We start from the raw sequence: 25,021 nt of genomic DNA on the forward strand, positions 1-25,021 counted from the left end.
CTTTCCCTTAGCTGTGCTTTTGTGTTTTGTCAGAATTAATGAGAAAAGTTCCCTTGCCCTAGGGGTAATTAGTGTCCTTGGAGTTAAATAAGCTAATACTTAGACACCTCTGGCACAAGCAATTATGTTTGTGTATTGAATAATTGATTCAAAGAGGGGGGAAGGGCTGCTAATCAGATCTGAGCATAATGAATTGATTTAATTAACAGGGGAATCCGAGGGTCTCTGGAAACTGCGCGCATTTATTCAGTAGCAGCAGAGGCGAGCGCGGCACACAAACTGGGAGCGCGAGGCGGCGTGAGTTCGCTGTTAGCAGTTGTCAGATTTGCAATTGGATTTGTTTGAATATAGTTACTGTTTCGGAGCAAATGAGAACGGGAAAGGGAGAATATTAGGAGCGAGCGGAGCTCAGCCGTCCAGTGTGAGCGCCCGATCCGTCCGTGCGCGCACACTTCCCACACAGGCGACACTAGATTTATATCGCTTTTCATTGTTTTGCCCTTTTCTTATTCGCATGGAATTTATCAAGAGCAACCAACGCTGCTTGATCGCTATTTATTCGCGTTTCACTTCGCTCCGGATAGGGGGACCTCGCGGCGCGCATCGCGTATTCCGCGTATGAAATATTATTGATAGGGGGTAAAGAGAAATCGCGCAGACGGCAATTCATCTTTCCGGGGTTCTGCTTTATCGAGGCGTAGTCTCGTCAGCCGCGCGTTTCAAAGCCATTTCCAGGAGACGCTCTGAGCGGACCGAGCGGTGCAGCCTGCTGGAGCCGAGGACGGATCGCCCGGGGAAGGACTCCTCGTTCCTCAGGACGATGGTGTTGGACAAGGAAGAGGGTGAGTAGCATCGCCGACCGCATGACGCTTTAACCCGGCAAACTACTGACATTTTCCACGCTAAGTGCTTCCTGTCGCCGCGGACCCCGCGCGCCCGCAGCCTCCGCTCGCCGCCGCTCTCGACCCCTTTTAGCGGCGACGGGCTCCGCGTTTTCGCGAGGAAACGCGGATTTCCGCGGCTTTGTGGCAACGCGAAGTTGGGGTGTGGGGGGGGGGGGGTGCGCCGACACAAAAGAGGCGTCCGCAGCCCGGGCTGCAGCTTAGTTGGGAAGTGGCGTGTTTATTTCGAGCACATTTTTGTGCGTGGCGTTTCGACGCGTAACCCGGAGTTTGGGGTTACTCCGCAGACGCCGCGGTGCATGTAGCTCCGCTTTCTTTCCTGCTCTAAGTGCTTTTCGCGTCTGTGAACTTAGCGAGGCAGCCTTTGACATCACCACGGGATGGGAGATGACAGCAGAGTGCTTTTAACTTGATTGCAAATTATGGATAGCGCCGTGCACCGTTCACTCACTTTCCGTCCAAATAGGCCTACTTGCATTACTTATCTATTTCAATGTATTTAGGTTAATGGGTGAGGCAATCTAATTAATTTCAATTTAAATCAAACTCGCCTCTAATGACGTCCCATTTCGGACTAAACTGATAGCGAGATGGGCTGTGATTTTATCACACTCGAAGTGGTGCTCAGGATATTCATTTAAATGCATTTATACAACATGCTAATAATAATTAATTAGTAGTGTTCACGCAGGCTGAGACGGAGGCGCTCTGGTGTTTTTTCCTTCTTGTGACATTACTTTGAGAGAGTGTGACAACACACACCACCTGCTCTCACGCACAGACCTCCACTAAGCAAAAGAAATGATTTTTGTGCCATTTTGCAAAGCACAGTGTTGCACACTCGAGTTTATCCAGGGCTCCTCCTCATTTAAAAGTAATGGATGCATTTGTAACCCATTATTTATGTCTGAAAATGGATATTTCATATCTCTTAGCAGAGCATCCTTTCACTTACACATCAAAAAAAAAAAAGGAAAAACAATAAAAGGATTGCGGCAGAGACATAAATTGCTCTGTCTGGCTGAACTCATGTTGTGCAGCTAATGTACCCAAATTAACTCAACTGTAAATTGTCTCCTTTGGATGTCTGTCTAGCTACAAGTTCCCTATATGATTCATGATTCAGATTGCTTTTAACAGTTATTGGCTAAGCAATATGGTAAATGTACAAGGTGATGCAAATGGCATTAGTGGGAAAGGATGCACAGGAGCATGTAATGCAGTCAATACTACATTAACTACTGATGCCCAATTACAGAACCAGGGAGAGTGGCTTTTAGGAGCATTAGGACTTGCAGAAAAGCTGAGATCACCTGCTGCTCATTGCCTAAAAGCTTCACCCTTTATTTGCTGGGCCCGACCAGCAGCTCCCAGCGTTTTGGCCGGGTTGTCAACAGAGCTCCTTGGTCCTGGTCTCTCTCACTGTGGTGCCTCTTGGCGTTTATTGGCTCTAAAGTTATAGGCTTGTCAATTCAACCTTCTCGTCTAATGTGTCCACTTAGTGCCAGCGCAAAAAAGAAAAAAAAAACAAAAAAACACAACGTGTGCGTATGTGAGGAGGGAGGTGTGGGTGGGAGTTCTGGGTGGCCACGCCAGCGCCTGTGTGCGATCACGGTCCGCGTGTGCTGTGTCTTACGTGGCCTGTTGAGCGGAGCATCGGTGCGTCTGGGCTCGTCTCGCAGTCCTACTTGGCAACAAAGCGATGCCCCGTCTCGCTTGGCAGACGCTTGGTGAACTCTGACTCCCCGCAGAAAAGTCCGCGACAGTTTGTGCTGCAAAAGCAATAAGGAGAAATGAATCCCTGCGCCCACTTATCTGCGGTCCATTGAGGAAATCTGTCCGCCACGAATCATTTCCCACCGTATCAGTTTATTAAGATTTAGAAATGTAACATGAAATTTTAAGGCGGACGCTGCGACGTTGGTGGCATCTCACATAACACTGACAGCGTGACATAAACTCATCACCGTAATCTCGCACGATGCGTTCAATAACTCATAATCCAGCAGCCAGTAAAGCACCTGGTGGAGTGTGGGTGCACGGAGGAGGACTTGTAAATGGACACAGGCACCGCTCTGTGACACCACCGAACACGCAGGTCATCGTTAGTAATGAAAGGCAGCACCGAAATGTCCCGTGTCAACAATTTATTTCAACCCACGATTTTGAAGCGTCCAATTTGTGTCTAATTTGAGAGGAAAGAGCAACTCAGCCATTTTCTCTCCTCCCTCCTACCAACTGTAGAGGGAAGTGAGTGGCTGCTCGCTGAACATTAACACAACATCAGTAAACTCTTTACAGACCCGAGCGGAAGAAAATCCTCCAGCTACTGATAAAATTCTGATTACCTTTCCCTGTTAATTTATGCCCCTGTTATCATCCTGTACATTCATAACACGTGTGATTGAAAAGCAACGCTTCAGATGAATACAGACTGGTGATCTGTCGGCTGCTGTAATAAAACTTAGGCTTCAGGCTCCCGATTTTTATTTTGAAATAATACGAATTGCTTCATCCTTTACCGTGTTACCATGGTAATGCTGTCTTGTAGCGATGTTATATTGATTTAGAAAGTGGACAGTAATATTTCTTTTCTTTATTTGGTTTCTGAGGGTTGATTTCTAATTTCCAGCTGGAGATTACTTTTATGTGTTCCTTAAGTCTTTTCACTTTTCCAAAGGAATGCAATTTGCTCCCCTGTATTTGCTATTTTCTCAGCTTATTGGTTTGCTCTTACTTCAAAATTAAACTTGCTCATTTCAAATATTGAAATTACGTCTGGTTTTTGTGCTCTGGGCCCTGAACAATATTACAAATGCATTGCTACATTTGATATTTTTTTAAGTCACCACCTTTTTTTAATAAAGGTGCTTGGTGAATGCTGAGGCTGTACCTTCCATTTTTGTCTTTACCGCAGACTGTCAGGAGGCAGTGGGGGGGTGAAAATGTTGCACAATTAATGCATGAAAACATTCATTTGCATACACATAAACAGTAGCAGTATGTTTGTGTCTGATATAAGGGCTGTGATAATTACAACACTTAATTCTACACGTAGTGTAGCTGGCGTCCTCTCTTTTGTGTGTCCATCCCACATTGTGCCAATGCTCCAGCTCGCTGTTCATTTCAGCTAAGCTCAGGAAAGATGAACACAAAATCACATTCACGCCATTTTCATCTACGAGTGTTTAATTCCGTCTAATCTGTTTCTGATCTTACGAACGCGGAATTCTCAGCGGAGACAATTTCGTCTGTTACCACTAAACCTCTAGATCCCTATCAGGCGCTGATCATTTCACATCTACGAGTGCGGGAGATGTGTATCATTTTCTATAATCTTAGTGGAATTCAGAAAGACTGAATTGAGACTTAAGAGACACGTGTTAGCGAGAGCGCCCACCTGCCTTCGATGCAAATGGCTGCACTCATCACTATGGCACACAAACTCAATTATGCACTCTTGAGCTGTAAGAGCATCCCTTTTATTATCGCTGGAAGCCACATGCGTGCCATGTTTTCATACTCATTTTCACACAACAAGATCTGGCGACCACTTGCAGAACAGCGAGCGGACCATCCCTGTTGTGTTATTCAGTCTGACCCTCTGTTTTTATATCACTCCAGATCATTATTTTCTACATCAACAAGGATTTCTGGTGCGCTCTTGAGTTTTGTGTGAAAATGGTGAATGTTGCTGATGTAGAGGTGCCACTGAAATTACATGAACACACAAGCCGCAAGTGCCTACAGCCATCAGTCAAATGTTACAATGAGGGCTTTTACAAATCCCCCAAAAATGCTGACAAGTGATGAATTGTTTCTTTAAACCGCCTCAGAGGAACCGACCACATCTGAGACAAACGCAGACACACAAAAAAAGTTACTGTTCTCATACGCCTTATAATATTCTCACATACGATCTACGTACAGTCTGTAATTGATTTGTCTGAACCTGGTGGAAGCAGGTCTCAGTGCAACTTGTTATTGCCAAGTTGTTTCTCTCAAGCTGCCGACTACACTCACGTTAATGTGGGAAACAAGTATTCATACACTGATGCCTCTGCAAACACGCTCGCACACCCTGCGAGATCCCATCCGTTCCTTTTCACGTGGAGGTATTTATTCTGCTGTTTACCTATTGTGCAGCCTCTGCTCCGACTTGTTTGACATCCTGACGAACGCTGTAAATCTCACTCTTTGCTCTCTTGAACTCAATGTGTTTTTATTCAGTCATCATTAGATTAGCAGAGGAAGAAAAGGAGCGATGACAAGAGCAATGACACACAGGAAGAGCTTGAGATGAGGAGAATATACAGTATCGTCCCCACGGTACCACGGTGTCACCTGTTACACTGATACTGTGTAGTTGGGGTAAATCCTTGGCCTTAGATTATAGCAACATAATCATCTGATTAAAGAGACCAACCCAGCATTAAGCAGTTGACTTCGTTCAGGCTGTTCATCCAGACGTGGCAGAATTTATCACCAGCACAAACAAACAATCATTCGACCAGCGTGCTTTTAACCTAATCTGCTTTTATTCGTTCTTGCTTCCTCCCGCTTCCCCTGCGTCGTGCACACAAACACAGCAGGCGCAGAGGAGGCTGGGGGATGAAAATGGCCAGGTGTAAATGACCGTGAAGGTCCCAGCTGACCAGTGCCTCTCCCACTTTAACTGCAGCGCTGAGCTGGTGAACTCAATTAAATCAACTCAACATTTGATACAACTTTGCATGAGGTCGTGCACGCTTACACTTCGACCAGTGATGCCTGCCGGCCGGTACCTGGCCTAGTTGACTCCGGTGGCTGATGGAAGGAAGCTGCATTAAGTTAGCAAATAACTTTTTTGATGCTTGATGATTATTAAGAGTCATATTTACATTTTAAGATATACTTTAGTCACATACTCTGCTAAACAAAACCCTCCCTCCTTTTATTTCAGTGTAATAGTGATGTATTTAGCATATTTCAAATGATTTTTGGCTCATAATAAACATGAATGTTTATTTGATTACTCCAGTGCATTATTCATGTGTAAACTGAATATCAGATCATTACTGCGCTGACGTCTCAGGAGGCTTTAACGTGCCTTTAAACAACCAGGTCCACCGTTGTTGCTCAAGTCTTGTTTAATCCGCGATGAAGTATTCCCCTGATGCTTATATGTTGAAATGAAAAAGCCACGGCTAAATATATGTGAGTATGTATGTTCGGTGTTTAGTACTGGACTATTAAAGCCAATATCAATAGCGTCACCTGATGCATACAAACCAACCACCAGTGCAGACACATACTGTACAGTACTAAGCAGGACTTACAGTATGTCGACTACTACATGTGTCAATGTGCTACTAATGAGTGGAGCTCTAGCGGCTACTGTGCGTTTATAAGTGCTGGGGAGGAAGCCGCAGCTAAACTGTGTGCGTGTGTTTTGAGATGTGAACTCCGCTACGCTAGCTTTTGATGGAAACTCCTCTTTGGGGGCTTCAGCTGCGGGACCAGCCTGTTGTGTCCCCTGTACACTGCACATCCCGGTGCCAACAGGAAGTCTTGCCCATGTCACACTTCCCATTTGCCAAAGCCCCGATCATTGTTGCTGAGTGTTTCAATGTGTTCCTTCTCGCCCTGCTTGTGTGAGCGTGTGCCTCTGAGGAAAAGCACTTTTGGTTGGTCAGTTAAAAAAGAAAACCAACACTTTGTTCTTGAAGGGAACTGAGGAGGAGGAGCACAGCCTCTAGGGGCTGCTAGTGGGGCTTTTAAACTTAAATTCCCATCGCTGTGTTGAGTTTTCTGGATGTTGAGTGTTAAATCGCGTGTGCCCCTTCCTCTAAATTACATGCATGTTGTGAACTGCATGATCACTGTTGAGTGTAATAACACAGGAGTTAACACACGGGGAGAGGACATTCAACACAACTGCTTTTGGAAGCCTGTGATTCGGAAAGCATCTTCTACACACCGTGAAATGACCTTTACTTGGTTATTTATGGCAAAAGCAAACTATCACATGACTTATTTGGGTCAAAAACAACCAAATTAAAGCCTCCTTAGAACAACTTTTAAGTACGACAATCCAGGGAGAAATGAGGACAGCGACTTCACACTTGGAGGTACAGCAGCTGTGGTGGTGGTGGTGGTAAATAGAAAAGCCTGGGGTGCTTTCTCTTAAATAAGAGCCAGTAATCTCTCGCTGGATGACCTTCACTAAATCAAATCTTAAAGAGCGAATTAAGGCCTGATTCAGAAGGGGCCAGGTGTTTGCCTCTTAACGCTAGTAAATAGGGTTTTGGACACTGAAGTTGTCGATTCAATTAGTGCTTAACTATGATGGGTGCAAAATTCATTGGTAAATGACAGCAGCCATCCAGTGAACTCAACAGAAACTAGTTGCTTGACCCCCCCAACCCCCAACCCCCATTCCAATCACACCTCTTTTCATTTACTGTTATTTCATTTCAATTGACCAGCTGAATTGTCACTTGATTGTAGTCAGTAACAAGAATTACTCCTTGAGGAAAGGGGGCAGTCTTTATATAATGAGGCAATATAAAAGGAATTCATTAAAAGGAAAGCGTTTCGCGATCACACATCAGCTGACATCATCGGCGGCGTCGCTCTCCAGGGCTTCAGAACGAGCTGTACAGCACAAGAGCGCCTAGTTTACCGTCCCACGTGACACCACGCCTAATCTTCACCAAGACCTCTTCCCCAACCGTGCACCCAAGCAACCTCGCTCATTATTTACCCCATCAGGTGGGAGAATAGCTACTTGAATGACATTAGAGGTCTGTGCTGCCAAATAACTGCCCCCTGTGGGGAATTTGCATTATTCAAGATTAAAGAGTCTCACACAGTGCACCGCAGTATGGTGTTCCTCCTTCCCTTCCATTTTCAACACACCGGACCCTGAATGGCACACCTGTCTCCTGGCATATCCTTTGAAATAATAAGTGTGCGGTAATTGCTGGGGAGTGGTGAGGATTTTGTACATCACTTCCTGACCTCGTGAGTGACACAAACTTTAGAGGGGCTACATTTGTTCCTTTCCAAATGCATTTTTAATGTGGACTAAAAAGTGTTTGTGCATTATTCGGTTCCGGATAGCGGAAAGTGGCAGTGACAGGCCTAATGGTTTGAGCTTTCTTTTTATTTTGGAATCACAAAGTGGCAGATAATTTTACCTGTTCTATGAATGTTTAAAAAGTTGAGCATCAACGGATGTTTTCTTCAGTTCGTTGCAAACATGGACGTATGGGGAAAATGCAGTCTGCTCTTATATGCCTCCTACCGACTATATGAGGGTAGAAGAAGAAGGCGCATTCAGCTTCCCAAATGGAGAAATTGCAGAAAATTGCACATTGCAACTAAAATCCAGACACCGCCAACAAAGCCCAACATTTGATTACCAAATCCCCCCTTTGCACTGTCAACACTGACGGTCTTTAATGCTCTGGCGGGTTTATTTGGGGTAACCCTGCATGATAAAACCTTGTATGTTTGTGTCTCCTCTTCCTCATTCATCTTTTTTCCCCCCCTCGCGCTCGTTTTCCTGCTCCATCTTCCGCTCTCTTTCCGGCGTTGACAGTTTACCTTGCAGAGCTCTAATCTCACCCTACTACTGAGAAACCAAGTGTTGGAACAAGTCGCCTTCTGTAATAATTTGGAAACTCTGCCAGTTTCATGTCTTTAAAAAAAGCTGCAATGAATTTAATTAGAAAGCTGTTGCATATCTCTGTGATACATTTCTTTTAATTAACCCCATGTGAATAAATTAAAAATAATAAGGGGCTGAAAAGTGTGGAAAAAAAAACACTCTAATGAAGTTTTCCGTTAATTGGGATGGAGTCTGCAGCCAAACCACAGTGAGGAGTGAGCACCAGGAGCTAACAATGCCTTCTGTAAGCCTCAGAAAAAGGCCCAGGGCCTTCGTGCTGACTTCAAGTGTAAGAAATGCACCTCTGACGTGATGGAAATGACCGTGGGCTGGGAGAAAAGGCAGTCCTGTTCCAGGCTGCTCTGCTGAGACTCCCCATGCCGCGCTTGAAGCTGGGCCAGTGTTATTGCAGCCCTAATGCGGCTGACTCATTTGGAGCGGATCAGGAGTAATTATGGTAGGGAAAGTGGCTGCCGACCGTGAGGGTCAGGACACTTGTAACATGTGAAAAGAGCAATTATTCCAGGAGACAAAACCCTCCCTTATCCTGGGCAGTGCCAGGGTCAATGCAAGGGACGGCTGGGCTCCGTTTCACCGGGGCTTATTAGCCGCAGCAAGCTGCAAAGTTTGAGAGAGTGCATCTTGTTAATGAACAGTCCCCTCCTCATTCGCACTAGCCCTGTCTGCTTTCTCTCCCACTTACTGTGGGTGTTAATTATGTCATAATCATAGCATGAATACAGTCCCAGAAATCACCTCACAGACCCCAGCATTCATACACAACCATCTGGAAATGTAGCTTGTTGTACAGTAACATACTGTAAAAAGGCTCTTACAGCGAACCATAAAAATAAAAAAATAAAAAAAACACAGGATGAAATGTAATATTGACTTGGGCCTTTTAGGAACCTACCTAATTTGACAGAGACAGTGTCTTTTCTATTAATCCTTGCATATGCTACTATGAAGGATAAAAAAACATGAATCAGACACTGAAACAGTGGACTTTAGTTTCCTTATCATTCAGAATACACTGCTTCGCAGCTGATGTTATTACCAGATGTCTTGTATTTTGTCTTGGCAATAGAGAGACGCGTCTGTGGGCTCAATTACAACGATGACGGAAGCTGAATGAAAGGGGCTGATTCATGCGCACAATGGCAAGACATCTGCATGAGATCCCCATTAACCTCAGTGGCGACACCTTGGCCCAGGGACAGGCTTTATTTGGGATCGCCATGGTCACAGTATTTACTGTGGTCACATAAAGGAGTTGGGTTTAAAGCCCAGAGACTGTCTAAGAGTTTGCCTAATACACTACAAATATAAAACAATATAATGACATCCAACTGTTTATATATTTATAGACGTCTGGTTGATGTCTCCAATTAAGAGTTGATGAGGACAAATCCAGTTAAATGCAGGGTTTGGTGACGCAGCATCCAATTTCCCAGATCACCCTCTCTGTGTATTCACTAAGCCGGTAGTTAACGCTCTTAGTTGCTGCAGCTACCAGTTGGAGAATTATGGGGGCCTCTGAAGGAGGCCCACCCAGGGCCTGCTTCCACCTCCTTGAAAGGCCACCTCATGTGTCAGGAAGGCTGAGTGATTCTCCTTTACCTCCCCCCTGAAGCAGCCAAGTCTGCAACACACCATGGCGTCAGTGCTTTTAATTGATCAAGAGGCATTTAACAAAACACAGAATCAGGTGGAACTGCACTAGCATTAGAGCTGAGTGGCCCTAAGAACAGCTCCGCTGGGATCCTGCCTGTATTAGCAGACTGAAGGGTATCTGATAGGGCCTTATGGGTCAGTATCTTTACCGTTTTACATGCACGTGCCTATGTGTTCATAAAAAAACGCAGGTTTTCATAATAAAGACAGGAAGAGAGAATTGAGGGCAAGTCATCTTCACTCTCGCATTCCTGTCCAGATTGAGGAAATGTGGGCCATGTCTATGTGATAATTATATTATTTCACTTTCAGACACTTCCCTGAGTGCTCCAAACAGCATATTTTCCTTTAAAACCTTAAATATATCAAAAATAGTTTGCAGACTGATGTGATTTCTCTTTTGATAGCTGTAAAGACGGAAGTCTAAATGGGCTAACACAGAAATCGGATGCTATCTCTATAATGGAAAATACATGCTCTGACAGACAGCCTGGGCTGAGAAAAACTAACTGTACATAGTCTTGAAAGATACAATCTTTAAGAAAGTAGATGGATGTAAGAAGAGCGAGATGACAGAGCCTTTACACACAGCACTAATGGCAAATTAAATTCCTTCTCAGGAAGGATATTTGGCAGGGCAAGTGCTCTGTTCCCACTTTGAGGGCTAAAACGCAGCCCTTGTTGGAGAATGAATCGTCATGTGGAGAGGCATGCTTTTGGTGACATCAAATGACGCTGGAAGGTCAGTGGCACTTGTATCTGTTAAATGGATTGGATTAAGTGGAGGCTGCCTCCTAGTCTGCTGCCTCCTTTCATAATGCAGCTTTTCTTTCTGGGAGGTGGTAAGCATGGGAGTTCTGTTCTACACCACAGTTTGACAGAGTGCTGGGAGCGGTGACAGGTGCAAGAAAATGTCTCCTGGCATTAAGGGAATTGAAAAGACATTTACTTTATACAATCATTTTTTTCTGTCAAATCTTTTTGTTTAGGAGGTTTGAGCTTGTGTGCGCTACACTACTGTTAAAGCCGTTTTCCAGACTCGGCTTTAGTGGAAGACATCAAACCCGTGTTTGCTTCCTGCGATGGCTTCAAGAAGGAGGCATCGATTGAATGTGCTCACCGGTTTCCTGGTAGGCAGCGCCGAGACGTCTCTTTTACACCCAGGCCTGAAGAAGTAGGACATATGCAGGAAGACGTAGACGCTACGGTGACTGCAAACATGGAGCCCGAGCTGCAAAGAGAGTGTTGTCACTTTGATGATGTGGAACAGGGCTTTTTTTTTTTTTTTAACAAAGCGCGCATTTAAAACAGAGGGTGGGCGGCGCGCGGTAATTCCAAGATAGGTTAAGCTTTGGCCTTTTCAAATGTGATGTAAAACACACACGTGACATGTTTGAAGAGTGCGTGGCGGGTGGTGGTCTCAACCAATTACGAATGGTTCTCTGGAGGTGGAGGAGCGACCTTTTTGTATAATTAGTTCTCTTATTTAAAGCAAAGATTTTGAGTAGAATAACTAATTAGGTGTCATAAAAGGCAAATTAAAGATTTTTGTGATCCTCAAGGGAATTGGAGCAACTCCTTTCTTTTTCTTTCCACCAGCAATGAAACACACGCTCACTCACACACACACGCACACACACACACACACAGCAGACAAATACTCTCTCTCCTCATTAAGACTGTTTTTAGTTCTGTAGAAGCCTGTCAGCCGAGCACTGTTGGCATACCTGCAGAGAGCTCCCCTAACAAGCCATGAAATGATGCAGGTAGAGGAGTCCGCCCTTATTCAGTGTGGCTTGAATTTGAAGCTTTTTAGCTTCATTTACACTGAACATTGGTATTTATAGCAGGTTTTGTGATCCTAATGTGCCAACTTCAAGAGGACTGTTTCGGGGAGCGAGGGAGGTGAGGGAGCTACAGGGCAGGCAGAACACTAATTGATGGCTCCCATCACCAGCGCTGGACCAATTAGCCTCTCAGTTCTACTTCTGATAAAGAAATAAGACAGCTCAACAGCACCGGAGCACGTACTGACACATAAACTAAAGCCATAAATTTGACTAACAAGCGCTCTTATTCCTTTCACCTCTTTTTTAAAGGGGGAACTGCTAATTATATTACATTCATAGACGTATTGATGTGTGGATAGCCAAAAATTGCAGAGCAAATCTGGATTCAATAAGGTGCTTTGTGAGCCCACTTACGTGTGCAGATGCGAGCGCGCGTGTGTTCACACATGTGAGATAGACAGAGAGCAGGGGGAAATATGCTTTCCTCCTCCAAAGGACGTCTTTGAAAGGCGCTATAAGGGTTTTTTTTTTGTGAAAGAGAACAAACTTGACAGGCTTAGCCGGGAAAAATAGCGCGCGGAATGAATCGGTCCCCCGTTAGCAGCCGAGGTTGTATTTATCACTGAGCGAAGCGCAGAAGTTACAGTCAAACAGCAGGTCTAACTGCAGAATGACCCCATTCACACTCAACGGCGCGCAGCTGCGGCCGTGCGCGCCGCCGTAGAGGAGAAAATAAAAAAGTTGGTTGGGTCTGGACAAAATGTGCCTCTGCGCATCTCTGAAGTGCATCAGTGAAGCGGTGACATTTTGCACATAACTCGGGATAACGTGTTTAAAATGGACCTTTACTGTGTAGATACTCACACATACAAAACGCTGCCCAAGCCCCCCGCGACGCCGAGTGTCCAGCCTGTGTGGGTTTTTTTTTTTTTTTTACAGGGAGAGAGAGAGAAATGTGTTTTGAAAGTAGAGTGGCAAGTGGCGTCCACTGTGTGTTCTTTTGGACGGATCAATAGCTCAGTGTGTGAGAGAGTGTCTTAAGAGCTGTTGTCTTGTGCTTTCAGCTGTGGCAGACCTGTTAGTGCTACGGAGGGGAGCTACGCGCCCCTGCCTCTGTACCAGCAGTGGCCTGAGGGGGGCTTTTAGTCCAAACAGAAAATGTCAACCACACATAGACTATTAGTGTTTAGTGCAGTTATTAAATGGACTTTATTTGTCCTTTAGGAGGCTAAAAGGTGCACTTAAAGGGGACCTGCGTGACAGCAGGGCAATTTGCGAGTTTGATAACTTAGGCTCGCTCGTTGCAGACACATGAGTACAGATAAGTGTAAAAGGAGGAAAGGCTGTAATGCTCTGAGTAGGGAACACTGTGTGTGTGTGTGTGTGTGTGTGTGTGTGTGTGTGTGTGTGTGTGTGTGTGTGTGTGTGTGTGTTTGTGGTTAGTGCGCATCGGTGTCTGTGCGTGTCCCCGTGTGTGTATGTATGAAACACAGCGAGTGAGTGTATGCTAAAAGGCACTTAGGCCATAACATATCTCACCGGGGTCTGGTAGCAGCGTTTTTGTGGTCAGAGGCTTTTTAAAAGGTTAATGTTAATCTATACCAAACAAAGCCCATGAGGAGCTTTTACAGCTGTGGACGGTTGAGTGAAATGGGCTTTGATGAAATGGTAGGTAACTAACATACTACGCAGCCTGCTGTAAATACCACAGTAAGCAAAGTGAGCGCGCTGTCCTTTATCCCCACTATACACAACACATGCTCCCGCTCCTCAAGGCTGCTGCCGGTGATCTTGTAACTTTTGTATTACAGCATGTTCGCAGTGCAACAAGGAAGTCGCGGCTCTGTAGTCCAATGTGACCTGTGTGCCTATCTACATGGAAGAATGTTTTCTTTAATGCATATGAAGCAGGTAGGCAGCGTGCTGTAGCAGCGCGCCGGGCCGGGCTTAGACGCCTCGAGAAGCAGCCGCCTTATCGAGAGGAGAATATGAAAAGTCACTTGTGTTCCTGGGCCGTAAATCACGCATGGCTGTTTGTCTCCTTATCACTACAGGTGTGCCGATGCTCTCCGTCCAGCCCAAAGGGAAACAGAAGGGGTGTGCCGGCTGCAATCGCAAGATTAAAGACCGCTACCTGCTCAAGGCCCTGGACAAATACTGGCATGAGGACTGTCTGAAATGTGCCTGCTGTGACTGCCGCCTGGGGGAGGTGGGCTCCACCCTCTACACGAAAGCCAACCTCATCCTCTGTCGCAGGGACTACCTGAGGCAAGAAAGACACACACTCGCCCGTCTCCGCTGCCAGCCAACGCGAATGCATGCCTTTCAAAAGAGCCGCGTGCCATGCAGGGACCACAAAGGTCCCTTTTAACCTCAGCGTACAGGGCGTGCTTTGTGTGGCTCCGAATCGTCCGATCGGAATCGACCAGTCGTTAACGCGCGGGGCGCTGGCCGTCACTTAGTGTCAGCGGTGTTTTGGGATCCCCCGACCAAAGAGCAGAAGGAAGCGCCATGTGGGCCGTCTTTGTAGCAGCGCGTCTCCTTTTGTGTTAGCTGCAGAAGGACAAACCACCCTGTCACCACGCGTCTGTATCAGTGTAGGTGCGAATGCAGCAGCGCGGTTTAAACAGCGTGAGCGGTGGGTCACACCGTCATGGAGGAGACACGTTCTATAGGCTGCGTGAAACCTGCAGGCAGGCTTGTTGCTAACCCCCTATTCAGCCCCCTGCCATCTGCTCCTTAAATTAAACATGACCATTTCCTGGGCGTTAAGTCACAACCGCAATGAGATCCCACCATTTATCTCAGAGGAGATCCCCCTGGGACCGACTTAGGGATGCCAGTGCCCCGGGCCCCCTCTCCCAAAACTCCCCCCACCCTCCACCCCTTTCACTTTCTTCATTCCGCTCCTGCCATCCTGTCTCTCCCTCATCCATATATCTAGATTACTGCAACCCCACTTAAGCTCGGATACCTTTATTGTTTAATTAGAGAGCGAGAGCGGGAGAAATTGAAAAGAGCAGCGCTATTGTATATGACTGCTAAAATCAAAAGGGAAAGGCTACTGTACCTTTATCGGCTCAGTTTTCCTTTTACCTCACTCACGGATCTCCATGACATTTCACTTTCATCTCAGCTCCTCCTATGACCTGGAGGAGGCCTGCAGCCCACTTGAGAGGCGCTTAGGGACGTTACACTCAGATAGGCCATTACCATCCATCAGTTCCTACCCAGACTTAATGCTTTTAAGATGCAGTGAGATGTCCAGTAGGACCTGATGTTGCACCCAGAAGGGGCAGATGGTGCAGATGAGGTAATAATAAATGGCCAAATGACCAAGAGAAAGCAAAAATGATGAAGCTCAGACTTTCATTTGGTAAAATACATCTGCGGAAAGGACAGCAACCCCAACCCCCAAGACATAAGTGCCTAACTGGTCCAGAGAAAGCAAAAGGAAAAGCTTTCTCACATATTAGACCACTAAGAAGTAGAGGTCAGAGAAGGAATGAAGAAGCAGGATGACATATGAAATCAAGAGTTAGGAATACTATGATAAGACTAAAAAGGAAAGAGGAGGAGAGTGCTTTCAGTGCTCCTCTGTTGCCCCGGATTGCCTAATGAAATCCATCCCACTCGCCTGCTCTTCAGCCTGCGACAAATGCAGAACACTTAATGGCTAGAGATGCTTGAGATGAATTCTATTATGGAACAAATTAAAAACCTTGCCTTGCGTGTAGAGTAGAGGCAGTTTGAGAGACCAGAGTATTTGAAAGTAGGTGATGCAGTCTCCATCCGGCGCCAATTTCCTTTTCATCCCCTCTTTTCTGTGTAGTAAGACGAAGGCTCCCCTCACCTGCAGTAATGAAGTTAAATCTGTGCACTGAATTAGCCTCCTGCACTTCATTAAAGACAAGCAGGTGGATCAAACACACTGGTTATTTCCCAGGGTTTGGAATCCTGCCATGTTCACATTAATTATTATAGAAGCTCCATCTGCGATTGTCCTTCAGTGGCATTAGCAACTTATTGAATGCACTCACGCTTTCTGCAATGTTACACTTCAGCACACAAACACCGAAATCCACACGCAGTCTGAACCAGTGTCCTCACCTGCCCTCCAAACCATTACATCCACCACAAGTCCAGTTTCCAGTCTCCCTGTGTTCACTCCCCTGAGTCTTGACCACATTGTCTCTTTATGAAGGAGAACAGATTATTTAAGCGTTTCATACGTCCACAGTGCAGGATCATAAGACATCACCAGAGGGTTGACAATCTAGTCATGGTGTGATCATCAGGACTTGAAGCCTGGAATCATTAAATCTTCTATTTCATATATTAGAGAGGACATAATAGTCATCCACTTATCAAAATGGGGTATAATTAACTGTAAGAGGAAAACGTTTTCAAGATAATGGACATTATAAGTTATCCACAAACCATTGAAATAGTGGGGGGAAGATGATAGTGCCCATCTGGATGTGACTGTTTTTCAAATCTGTCCTCTCTTTACTACTTGAGTTTAGTAAAACAATGGCTCTCCTCCTACAGTACAACAGTTGCTCTTCTTCTCTGGGCAAGATAGATCTGAACAGAAAGGTTTACGCTTTCAAAATGACACTGCTGGGGAAGGTCAGAACATGCAATGCATGCATTAACAGCTTTCCCTTTTATGAAATCTGACAAACCCTGTGCAGGCAGGAAAGTCTCAGAGAGCTCAGAGAACAGGTAGAAAACTTCAAGAGCCACAGCCCAATCTGAGAGAAGCAATTCAGAGAGGCAGATGATGCACTGTAGGAGCTTTAAGGGTTTGAAGTTAGCAAAGCAGCAAGTTGAAAGAACTAAAGAAGGCCCTCTTTTCTCTAAAGACCCATTGTAATAACTCAATAACAGCGCAAGGAGAACTGAGCTTCTTTACATTCCTGCCGTCCAACTCTGCTCGCAGCAACTCACATCAGCACACAGTTAAGGTTTGCTACAAAACAGGAGCCCTTTCAAGTCGTGCAGGGTATGGATGTTCCCATGTGTGGAAGGCTATAGGAAGCAGGGGATAGACAGCAAGACCTGCCAGTACTGTTACTCCTACAGCTCAGCTCTACTGTAGCTCTGTTAGCTCTAGAATTAGACCGACTTGTGTTATAGCAAATTAAATTAAAAAAAAAAACAAACAAAAAAAAAACACCACGTCCACTTTACCATCCATTCAGGAGTATGTATGCAATTCAAATGATTCATTCATTGAATATATCCATTCTTATTTATTATTATTATTATATTGATAATAAGTGTTTTCAGTTTCCCATTCTAAAATCTGCACTTTCTAATATCATAATCATTCGGTATTTCTGAGCCTTCTACGTGTTTAAATGCTGTGCTTGTACTCGCAACTACTTTTCAACATTTTCAACGCCGCACATGTGAACACAGATGATGATGAAATGCAAAAGTTCACACACTCCTCCAATAAATAGCTGGTCTGCTTTCACTTTATACCGCATTATGCTGAAACCCACACCAGAATGCCTAACAGGTTGTGGGGAGCAATCCAAATCAGCTCTTCTAACCCCCTGACCCATTTAAATGAACCACAGAGGAGCCTGTGGACTTTTTATGCTTCAGACCCTGCTACAATGTAGATGATTGATTGACAAAACCTGATGGGCTCAATTTGTTATGAGAAGTCATAACCAATACTCCCACGGACTCCAGAAACTCGCCGCTCAAACTGTATTTAAATAGAAATAGTTGAAAAGGCTGTTTTGATGTTGGATTTTTATTCCACACCTTCCTTTTGAGAATATTGATTTATTTAATCCAAATGACCAGGGAAATTGAAGTGCATGAGCCACTGCACTCCTACAATGCAGGACATGTGTCAGAACAATATGTGGGATTTCAGCAGAAAATAGTCTATTCAAACAAAGAGGCCATTGTAAATGAAGTGAATTAATGTGTAAGGTAATTCAAAAGTTATGTTCTTTCAAGGCACTGTTTCAGCGCTGTGGAGCCTGTCAACTAATAAAGGGGAGAAATACTGCAGCCTGTACTGTATATTCCACATACTGTGACATCACCTATGCAGATATTAGTGTTGTCTATACTTTTCATGTGCTGGCTGGACCTAATCGGGCCTAATCCCCTTTTTTATCATGACATCATGTTTGTGATAATGCTGTACAGTATGCTGCATTTTCACAGTTGACGTCAAATCTCTTGACCTTTTAATTTGCCTTCTGATCACTTTTTGGTGTGAACCGTTTATTCCTCACCAGACGCAGCAGCCCTTCCGCTGTTATGCAGAGGTTTCTGCAGCGGCGGTTCAACTCTGATTGCTTTTAGCTTCATGGGGGCAGGAAGAGAAGAGTGTAATGTGTTTGAACAATTATCTCAGGCTGTAATCTCCTCTTAGCACAAGGAGCTCAATTAAGCCGTATGTTGATGCCACGCTATAACCCAGACACATTAATTATTACTTGAAAAACTGTGAGCAGGCATATCTGATGCCATTTTTACATTTAACTCTTTGTGTTACGCCGATGCTTGTTATTCTACATTTCTGCCTATGTTAGTGCAACGCCATAGAAACAATCATCACACGTCTAAACATGAACCTATAGAACATTACAGTACGTGAAGCATTGTACTTTAGCACCATTTGCTTGTTGCAACCACTTATTCAATGCTAAAGAGACTTAAAACACTGAGTATGAGTAAATAAAAAAAAATATTTGACACCACTAATTAAATTTGATGCATGAAATCCCACTAACTTACAAAATAAAGTGAAAATACAGGATTGATCTGTTTTCATTCTGCAGAGGAAGCAAACATAATAAAGAGGATTTATAGCTGATAATGTTAAGATGTTGGACTACAAAGCTGTTTTCATCCTGTATGTATGTAACAGGTCCTGCAGGAAACTGGCTTTTATCTATAATATCTACATTATTGGTTGGCTGAGGATAGACACATGGGTAAAAACTACACAGTGACTTCACACAATCCTCTGACTGAAGGTAGAGCTTGGTGTCAGCAGCCACCCGGGCTTCCCTACTAGGCGTTTTCACAAGCGCTGTGTATCAAGTGAGCACCATGTCCACAGCCCAGCGGGGTGTAATGGAGATGGGTTAGAATAATCCTACGAGCTGTTATAGGTGTGTGTGTGTGTATGTCAGTCGCTGTAAGTGACCCAGGCTCTCTTATAGCCTCGTTTCCCCCAAGGGAGAGCAAAAGACGTGTGACCTCCTCAGTGCGGCAGCAGCAGCTTGGGTGTGTGATGAAACCTGTAGCATTACCTGACACTCAGCTGTCACAATGACGCAAAAGTGTGTGTATCCAATGGGGGGGGGAAATCGCTTTTGGTGAATGGCAGACAAAAAAAGAGGAGTCAACTAAACCTACTCTTCAGACGAGTTGCCAGTAAATTTCTTTAAACGAGTGATTGCCTTCAAAACGTTAGTCTGTTTCCACAGAGCTGATATTGGGTCCATTTTGTATTCAGGCTGAATTTGAGAGAACTGTTTCCTGGATAAGCAAAAACAGTTTTGTCTAAATGCATCTGTGAAGAAAAAAGATCTTCGTGAGTGCCCTGTGGGTGGCAGATGTCTACAGTATGAGAACATTCAGTTTTTCCTGAAACAGTAACCGGTTGTAACAATGTCTCTGCTTAACACCCTGTGAATCCCTTTAATGGAACATAACAGCCTTTCTACCTCTGTGTCTGCCTCTCCTGCTCCTCTGGGGCAGTGGCCCCTAATTAGAAGCAGGGCTGCTGGATAGACGTTTTCTTTAACAAGGTGAAAGCAAGTGAATGGGACCAGCATAAACCAGGCAGAATATCAACAGTGTGACTCCTCTGTCTGAGCCCTACAAGTTTGGAGGAAAGTGTTTAACATACAGTACTGCGGGAATGGCAATCTGCTGTTGCCTTATCCCCTCTTGCAAAGCTGCGAAACGGTTCTTTTACCGCTGCAGAATATATAAATCTATCTGTGCCTCAGAATCTCCAAATTAAACACAAGAGCAGGGGCTTGGAAAATGAAAATGTAAATCTGAGCGCGGAAAGCACTTTGGGCTCCTTTGCTTTGAGGAGGAGACGAGATCTACACCAGTGCCTCCTTGCTCTGTTTGTGACCTTTATCATTGGGCTTTTATTTAATAAGCCTAAACAAGCAGCGGCGAGGCTCCAGCGCCGAGCCCGTTCGCTGTGAAACATTTAGTTGGCTCTTCAAGGTTACATCTCTCGTCATTTTCTCAGGCTCGCCTCTGAATGAAAGGAGGAAGGCGGAAAAATAAAGAATGAGGATCGAGCGTGGATCCTTGTAACAGAAATCTTTTTGAACTCAGGAGTACATTACAGAACGCAGCCTCTCGTGTAGAAATCCAGCTGGCTTTGGTTGAACATAGACTCATTAGGTATTTCACTTTTGAAAACTTTCAACGGCTCCGTTTGCCTCAGATCTGTTTTCACTGCTTTCGCAAAGTGCAAGGGGGGGGGGGGGGGTTCTTTGAAGAAGATTAAAACCATGTGATTATTTTAATTAGATCATTAGCCAGGAATTAAGATCTATGTTTGTAACTCTCATTAACAAAAATACCGAGCGGGTGCCAGGAAAGATTTGTGCTTTACCTTCGACGCCGTTCCATTCCGCCCCACTTCTCCTTCCATCACAGCGCTCCGTCGCTATTGTTCCCGCTGTCAGTGCGTTATTTTTTTATTTTTTTTTTGTTTGCTCTTTTATTGCATCAAGGTAAAGAGAAGGTGGGTTAATCTCTGCCTGTGCTCTCTGTCTTCCAGGCTCTTTGGTACAACGGGGAACTGCGCTGCCTGCAGTAAACTGATCCCAGCCTTTGAAATGGTGATGAGAGCCAGAGATAATGTTTACCATTTGGACTGTTTTGCCTGTCAGCTTTGTAACCAGAGGTAAGAACGCGGATCAGAACTGCACAACAACACTGCGTTTTTATTTAAAAGATGGCCAATAGCTTAAATATTCTTAGAGCGCACCAGTTTTAACACCTGAATAGAAAGCTGTGTGTTACAGAGCATTCGCGCTGCCCTGCTAATTATTTCCTATTGTCGCGCGCTGCCGGCGGCCTGCCCTCGTTTGCGTCTACATCTGTAAATCTTTTAAGACGCACATGTAAAATTAGGTCTTGTTCTTGAAAGCTATAGGAGCCACCAAAATAAAGTCCTCCAGAGGTGTCACTTCATAACCTGCGCTGATGTGCAGCGCCGTTGCCTTAGCGATAACACAACTGGCGCCAGCACCGAGCGTATGGTGTGATGTACATAAAAGATGACATAGCCAAATATTGCTTTTTTTTTCTCCATTAATACATTGTCAGTAATGGCACCACTCTGGGAGCAGAACGCCCTTTGCATGCTTGTCAGGGGTGCTGTGACCCTGTTCTTCCACACAGCACAAGCCCATTAACCTTCTGCAGGCCAGATTCAGTTACCATAGTGAACACCTGCTGTAAGGGAATTATGACTGCAGCCTCTCCTTTCAGCTGGCAGACACCAAGCCAGGACTCATCTGGCACAGAATTGCCATGGCCGTGACTGTTTTACCAGCCTGGCACATTACTAAAGCCCAGCTATGCTCGGCTATATTCTTATCTTCACTCCCCTTCAGTCGCATTATGGAGCCGTCTCCACTGTGTCACACAAACAAACAGCTGCACAGAGAAGAACATCAGTGGGACAGGCTGCTGTGTGTTGTTTTCCCTCGTCAATTGACTTTGAGACTTTGGAGGGAAAACATTCTGCGGCACTGGAACCAAACTGGTGTGTGAATAACTAACCCTGTGGCAGAGTTTCCCTGGAAACTCCGGTGGCGCCAGCGCCTCCGTGTCGGGCCGAGCAGAGCTGACCGGCCTTTCACCGAGCGCCGGCGCCCGCCCGCCCGCTCGCTTTCAAGCGCCCGCGTTTTAATCCGCTCTTTATTTGAAGCCGCACATTTACGGTGACCGTCAAAGGCGGCTTTGAATGCGACGAGGCGCGGCGCCGGCGTGCGTCAGGTGAAGCGTCTCGAGCGCAATTAAACCGAACCGCTACCTGCTGATCTTGAGAGCGGCGGCGGCGGCGGCGCTGTCAGATGAGACAGAGCCGAGTGGAAAACACACACGCGCCACTTTGTCCTGGCGCCAACGCTAATCGCCTTTGTGTTTTTAACAACGCTCCGGCCTTTTGTGTGCTTCTGTCTGCCAACAGGTTTTGCGTGGGGGACAAGTTTTTCCTAAAAAACAACATGATTTTGTGTCAAATGGACTATGAGGAGGGCCAGCTGAACGGGAGCTTTGAGACACAGGTTCAATAGTTGGAAGCCCATGGCAGCAACGACTGGCTCCACACTTTACACACGACATGGATGTTCTGCTGCACTTGGATAAAGACAAGCGTCTGTCTGCTTGCCTGCAATACTTTTTAAAAACCCCTTTATCAGTCCCCAAGGACTCTATTGTAAATGTTCAACTTTTTGCCCCTCCCACACCCCAACACTGAGCAGTTACAAATTTGGATGTACAGTTGTGCCTGCTTAGCTGAGCACTGTATTGCTTGTATGTTTTGTGAAATTTGTTTCAGGTTTGTTTTCTTTCATTTTAGAAATGGTTCACTGGAGGGTATGTACAGTCTGTTTTCTCTGTATATATAAACTGGAACATTTATTTTATGAAATGTAATGCAATTTTATTACTAGTGTGAATTAAAGATTCTTAAATGTTGATAGTGAGTTTTTTTCTCTTGTACCAAAACCAAAGTTGTTGAGGAGCTTGGCCCATGTGTTGGTATGTAATCATGTCTCCAAACACTGCAGCGCTATAAAAAGCCTCGCGAGAGAAAATATATTTGAAGACCTTATTTAAAACATGATGCAACGAAAGAAGTTTTATTACGTTTTGCAGGAATCTGATGGAAACAGAAATGCTGTTTAATATGGACTAACCGAGATTTTATTTGGAATAAAAGAATGCTTCTCCAAACTGTGTTGTTGTGAACGTGCAGGTGTCATGAAAGGGAGTGCGTTAAGCTGAGCTGCTCTCTGTGATTCATGCTTCGCTAATTGCCATCTGATTAGGAGGGTGAATTGGCCTGGAAATGAAATGCAACAGCAAATAAATTAGAGCGAAAATAAATGCTCATTGAGTTTGAGCTCATTCAAACTCATCAGCAACAGAGGTGCAGAGCTGTATTAAAAAGTCCTTTTCCCAGAAGACTCTGTTAATGGAGCTGCGTGACACTGTGTTTATCTGATGAGGTTATATCTGATTCACGCAGCAAGAGAAAACAATATACAAAGTCTGGTGGAGCTGTCACATATTCAGCGATTTTCAAGTGATATTCATGATAATGTCAGTTGCTTTGCTTATTCCATGTAGTTGTATGAATTAATTATGTAATTATTTTGATTTTGACAATGGCTACTCAATCCCTAAATCAGAAAAAAAACACTGGGTAAAAATACTGAAGATCATTTGTTGCAAATAACATGATGTGGGTGATATGGCAGCAGAATGTGTACCTGTTACTTGTTCCCCAAATATTAAACAGTTCCTCCGATTTCACTGGCTTTTATTGACTAAAAGACAAAGTGTGACAGTTCTGACACAACATGCTGCATTTTTAGCAAGTGCAGTTATTCTCCAACTAGTTCATTTATTCAAGGGCAAATACCAACAAGTATTTTTTTTAAATGACATCTGCTGTTTATATTGTCGATTAATTTGCTTCAATGTGTAAAACACTAAAGTAACTATGTGAAACAAACCCTATCCCAGTTTTTCAGACCCAAGGTGAAATCTTTAAACTATTTGTCTTATCTATAGACCACACACTGATTGAGCGAACCCTAGCAAATGGTAAAGACAGCTAATTATTGCAGTAGTTGCTGATTAGTTCTCGGTCACTCTACAGATCAATTAATCATTTCAGATCTAGTTTATGTATTTTGGGTTCAAATTAATTTGACATAAACTGTTAATGCTGCTTTGGGTTACAATTAAAACACTAGAGCTACTATTCAAACAACATCAATTTATCAGAAAGAAACAAACATGATTATTTTAATGCACCTTTCTTTTCAGGTTCATTAGCATAATGTAAACTGACAAAAAGAAACACAAAGATCAGATCACATGAATTGAAAAGAACATAAGCATGTCTAGGCCTAAACTAACATCATGTTACCAGACCTCATACTTTAATTGACACATCAGACCCCAATCTTTGATTTAGTGCGATGCTGTAACATCATACATAGGTCTACATACTGTACAGCATTGAGTACATGTTTTCTCCCCAGTGCACAATGTACTACAAGCAATGGAATCCTCAAAGATCAAATCCCAGTATGAGGTCGAGATCAAACCTTTGCTAAAACCATGCATGTCAGGCCCACCTGTGCAACTGTTCAATAAATGTTAGTCGTCTGCAGTTTGTGTGGGTTTGATACAAAGACCCCACATACAGCGAAGCAGCATAAAAACATTCTATCTGGAGAAAGGAACGCCTAAACTAACTAATATTTAACACAATACGTTCTCCTTCCTCTTTGGAGAAAGCAGCCAAACTTCAGATTCAACCCAGGTGCGACATACTGTAGGCACTTTCCAACCAGCAGGACACAGAACAGCAATATAATTTGCTAACACATAAATCAAGTGTGCAAAGAGCATTAATTAGGAATTCATTAAAAATTCAGACTCACCGGCAGGTGTGCAAATAAAGGATTAGGTAGACATCAATTATACCACATAAGAGAACATTTTAATTGCAGTTCGTGGATTGATTTACAGGAGGAAACAATCAGGCTCCGTGCAATATGGCTGATTGCTCATTTTCCAGAGAAATAATGAAGAAAACACCTCACCGGGAACATTGTCCCCAGCTGTAAATTCTCACACACACACACACACACACACACAGTCACAGGTTTGTCTTTGCCGTTCACACGTACACATGTAATTAGTGTACATACCTACAGTGCACATTTAAATAA

At 44.4% G+C, this 25,021-nt stretch overlaps 1 protein-coding gene and 1 long non-coding RNA gene across 9 annotated transcripts in view; one reads left to right on the forward strand and one right to left on the reverse strand.

The window, feature by feature from the left end:
* LOC114852596 (uncharacterized) overlaps nucleotides 1-25,021 on the reverse strand; it is a 136,050-nt gene that overhangs the window by 88,746 nt on the left and 22,283 nt on the right. For 6 of the 8 annotated variants that reach the window (XR_008694100.1, XR_008694099.1, XR_008694101.1 and 3 more), the window contains exons 3-4: nucleotides 11,351-11,461; nucleotides 2,539-2,674 (exon numbers count right to left, since the gene is read on the reverse strand). This is a non-coding gene — a long non-coding RNA (uncharacterized LOC114852596). Of the gene's footprint in view, nucleotides 1-1,379; nucleotides 2,675-11,350; nucleotides 11,462-25,021 lie in introns of those variants that run through there. The other 2 variants (XR_003785410.2, XR_003785411.2) reach the window with 1 other exon arrangement.
* lmo1 (LIM domain only 1) lies at nucleotides 5-23,583 on the forward strand. Its single transcript, XM_029145110.3, has 4 exons — nucleotides 5-842; nucleotides 14,075-14,288; nucleotides 20,818-20,943; nucleotides 22,237-23,583. The coding sequence occupies exons 1-4, from the start codon at nucleotides 821-823 to the stop codon at nucleotides 22,340-22,342; spliced, it is 468 nt and encodes a 155-aa protein (XP_029000943.1). The 5' UTR covers nucleotides 5-820; the 3' UTR covers nucleotides 22,343-23,583.

Source organism: Betta splendens, chromosome 3 (assembly GCF_900634795.4).
Source record: "Betta splendens chromosome 3, fBetSpl5.4, whole genome shotgun sequence".
Taxonomy (NCBI): domain Eukaryota; kingdom Metazoa; phylum Chordata; class Actinopteri; order Anabantiformes; family Osphronemidae; genus Betta; species Betta splendens.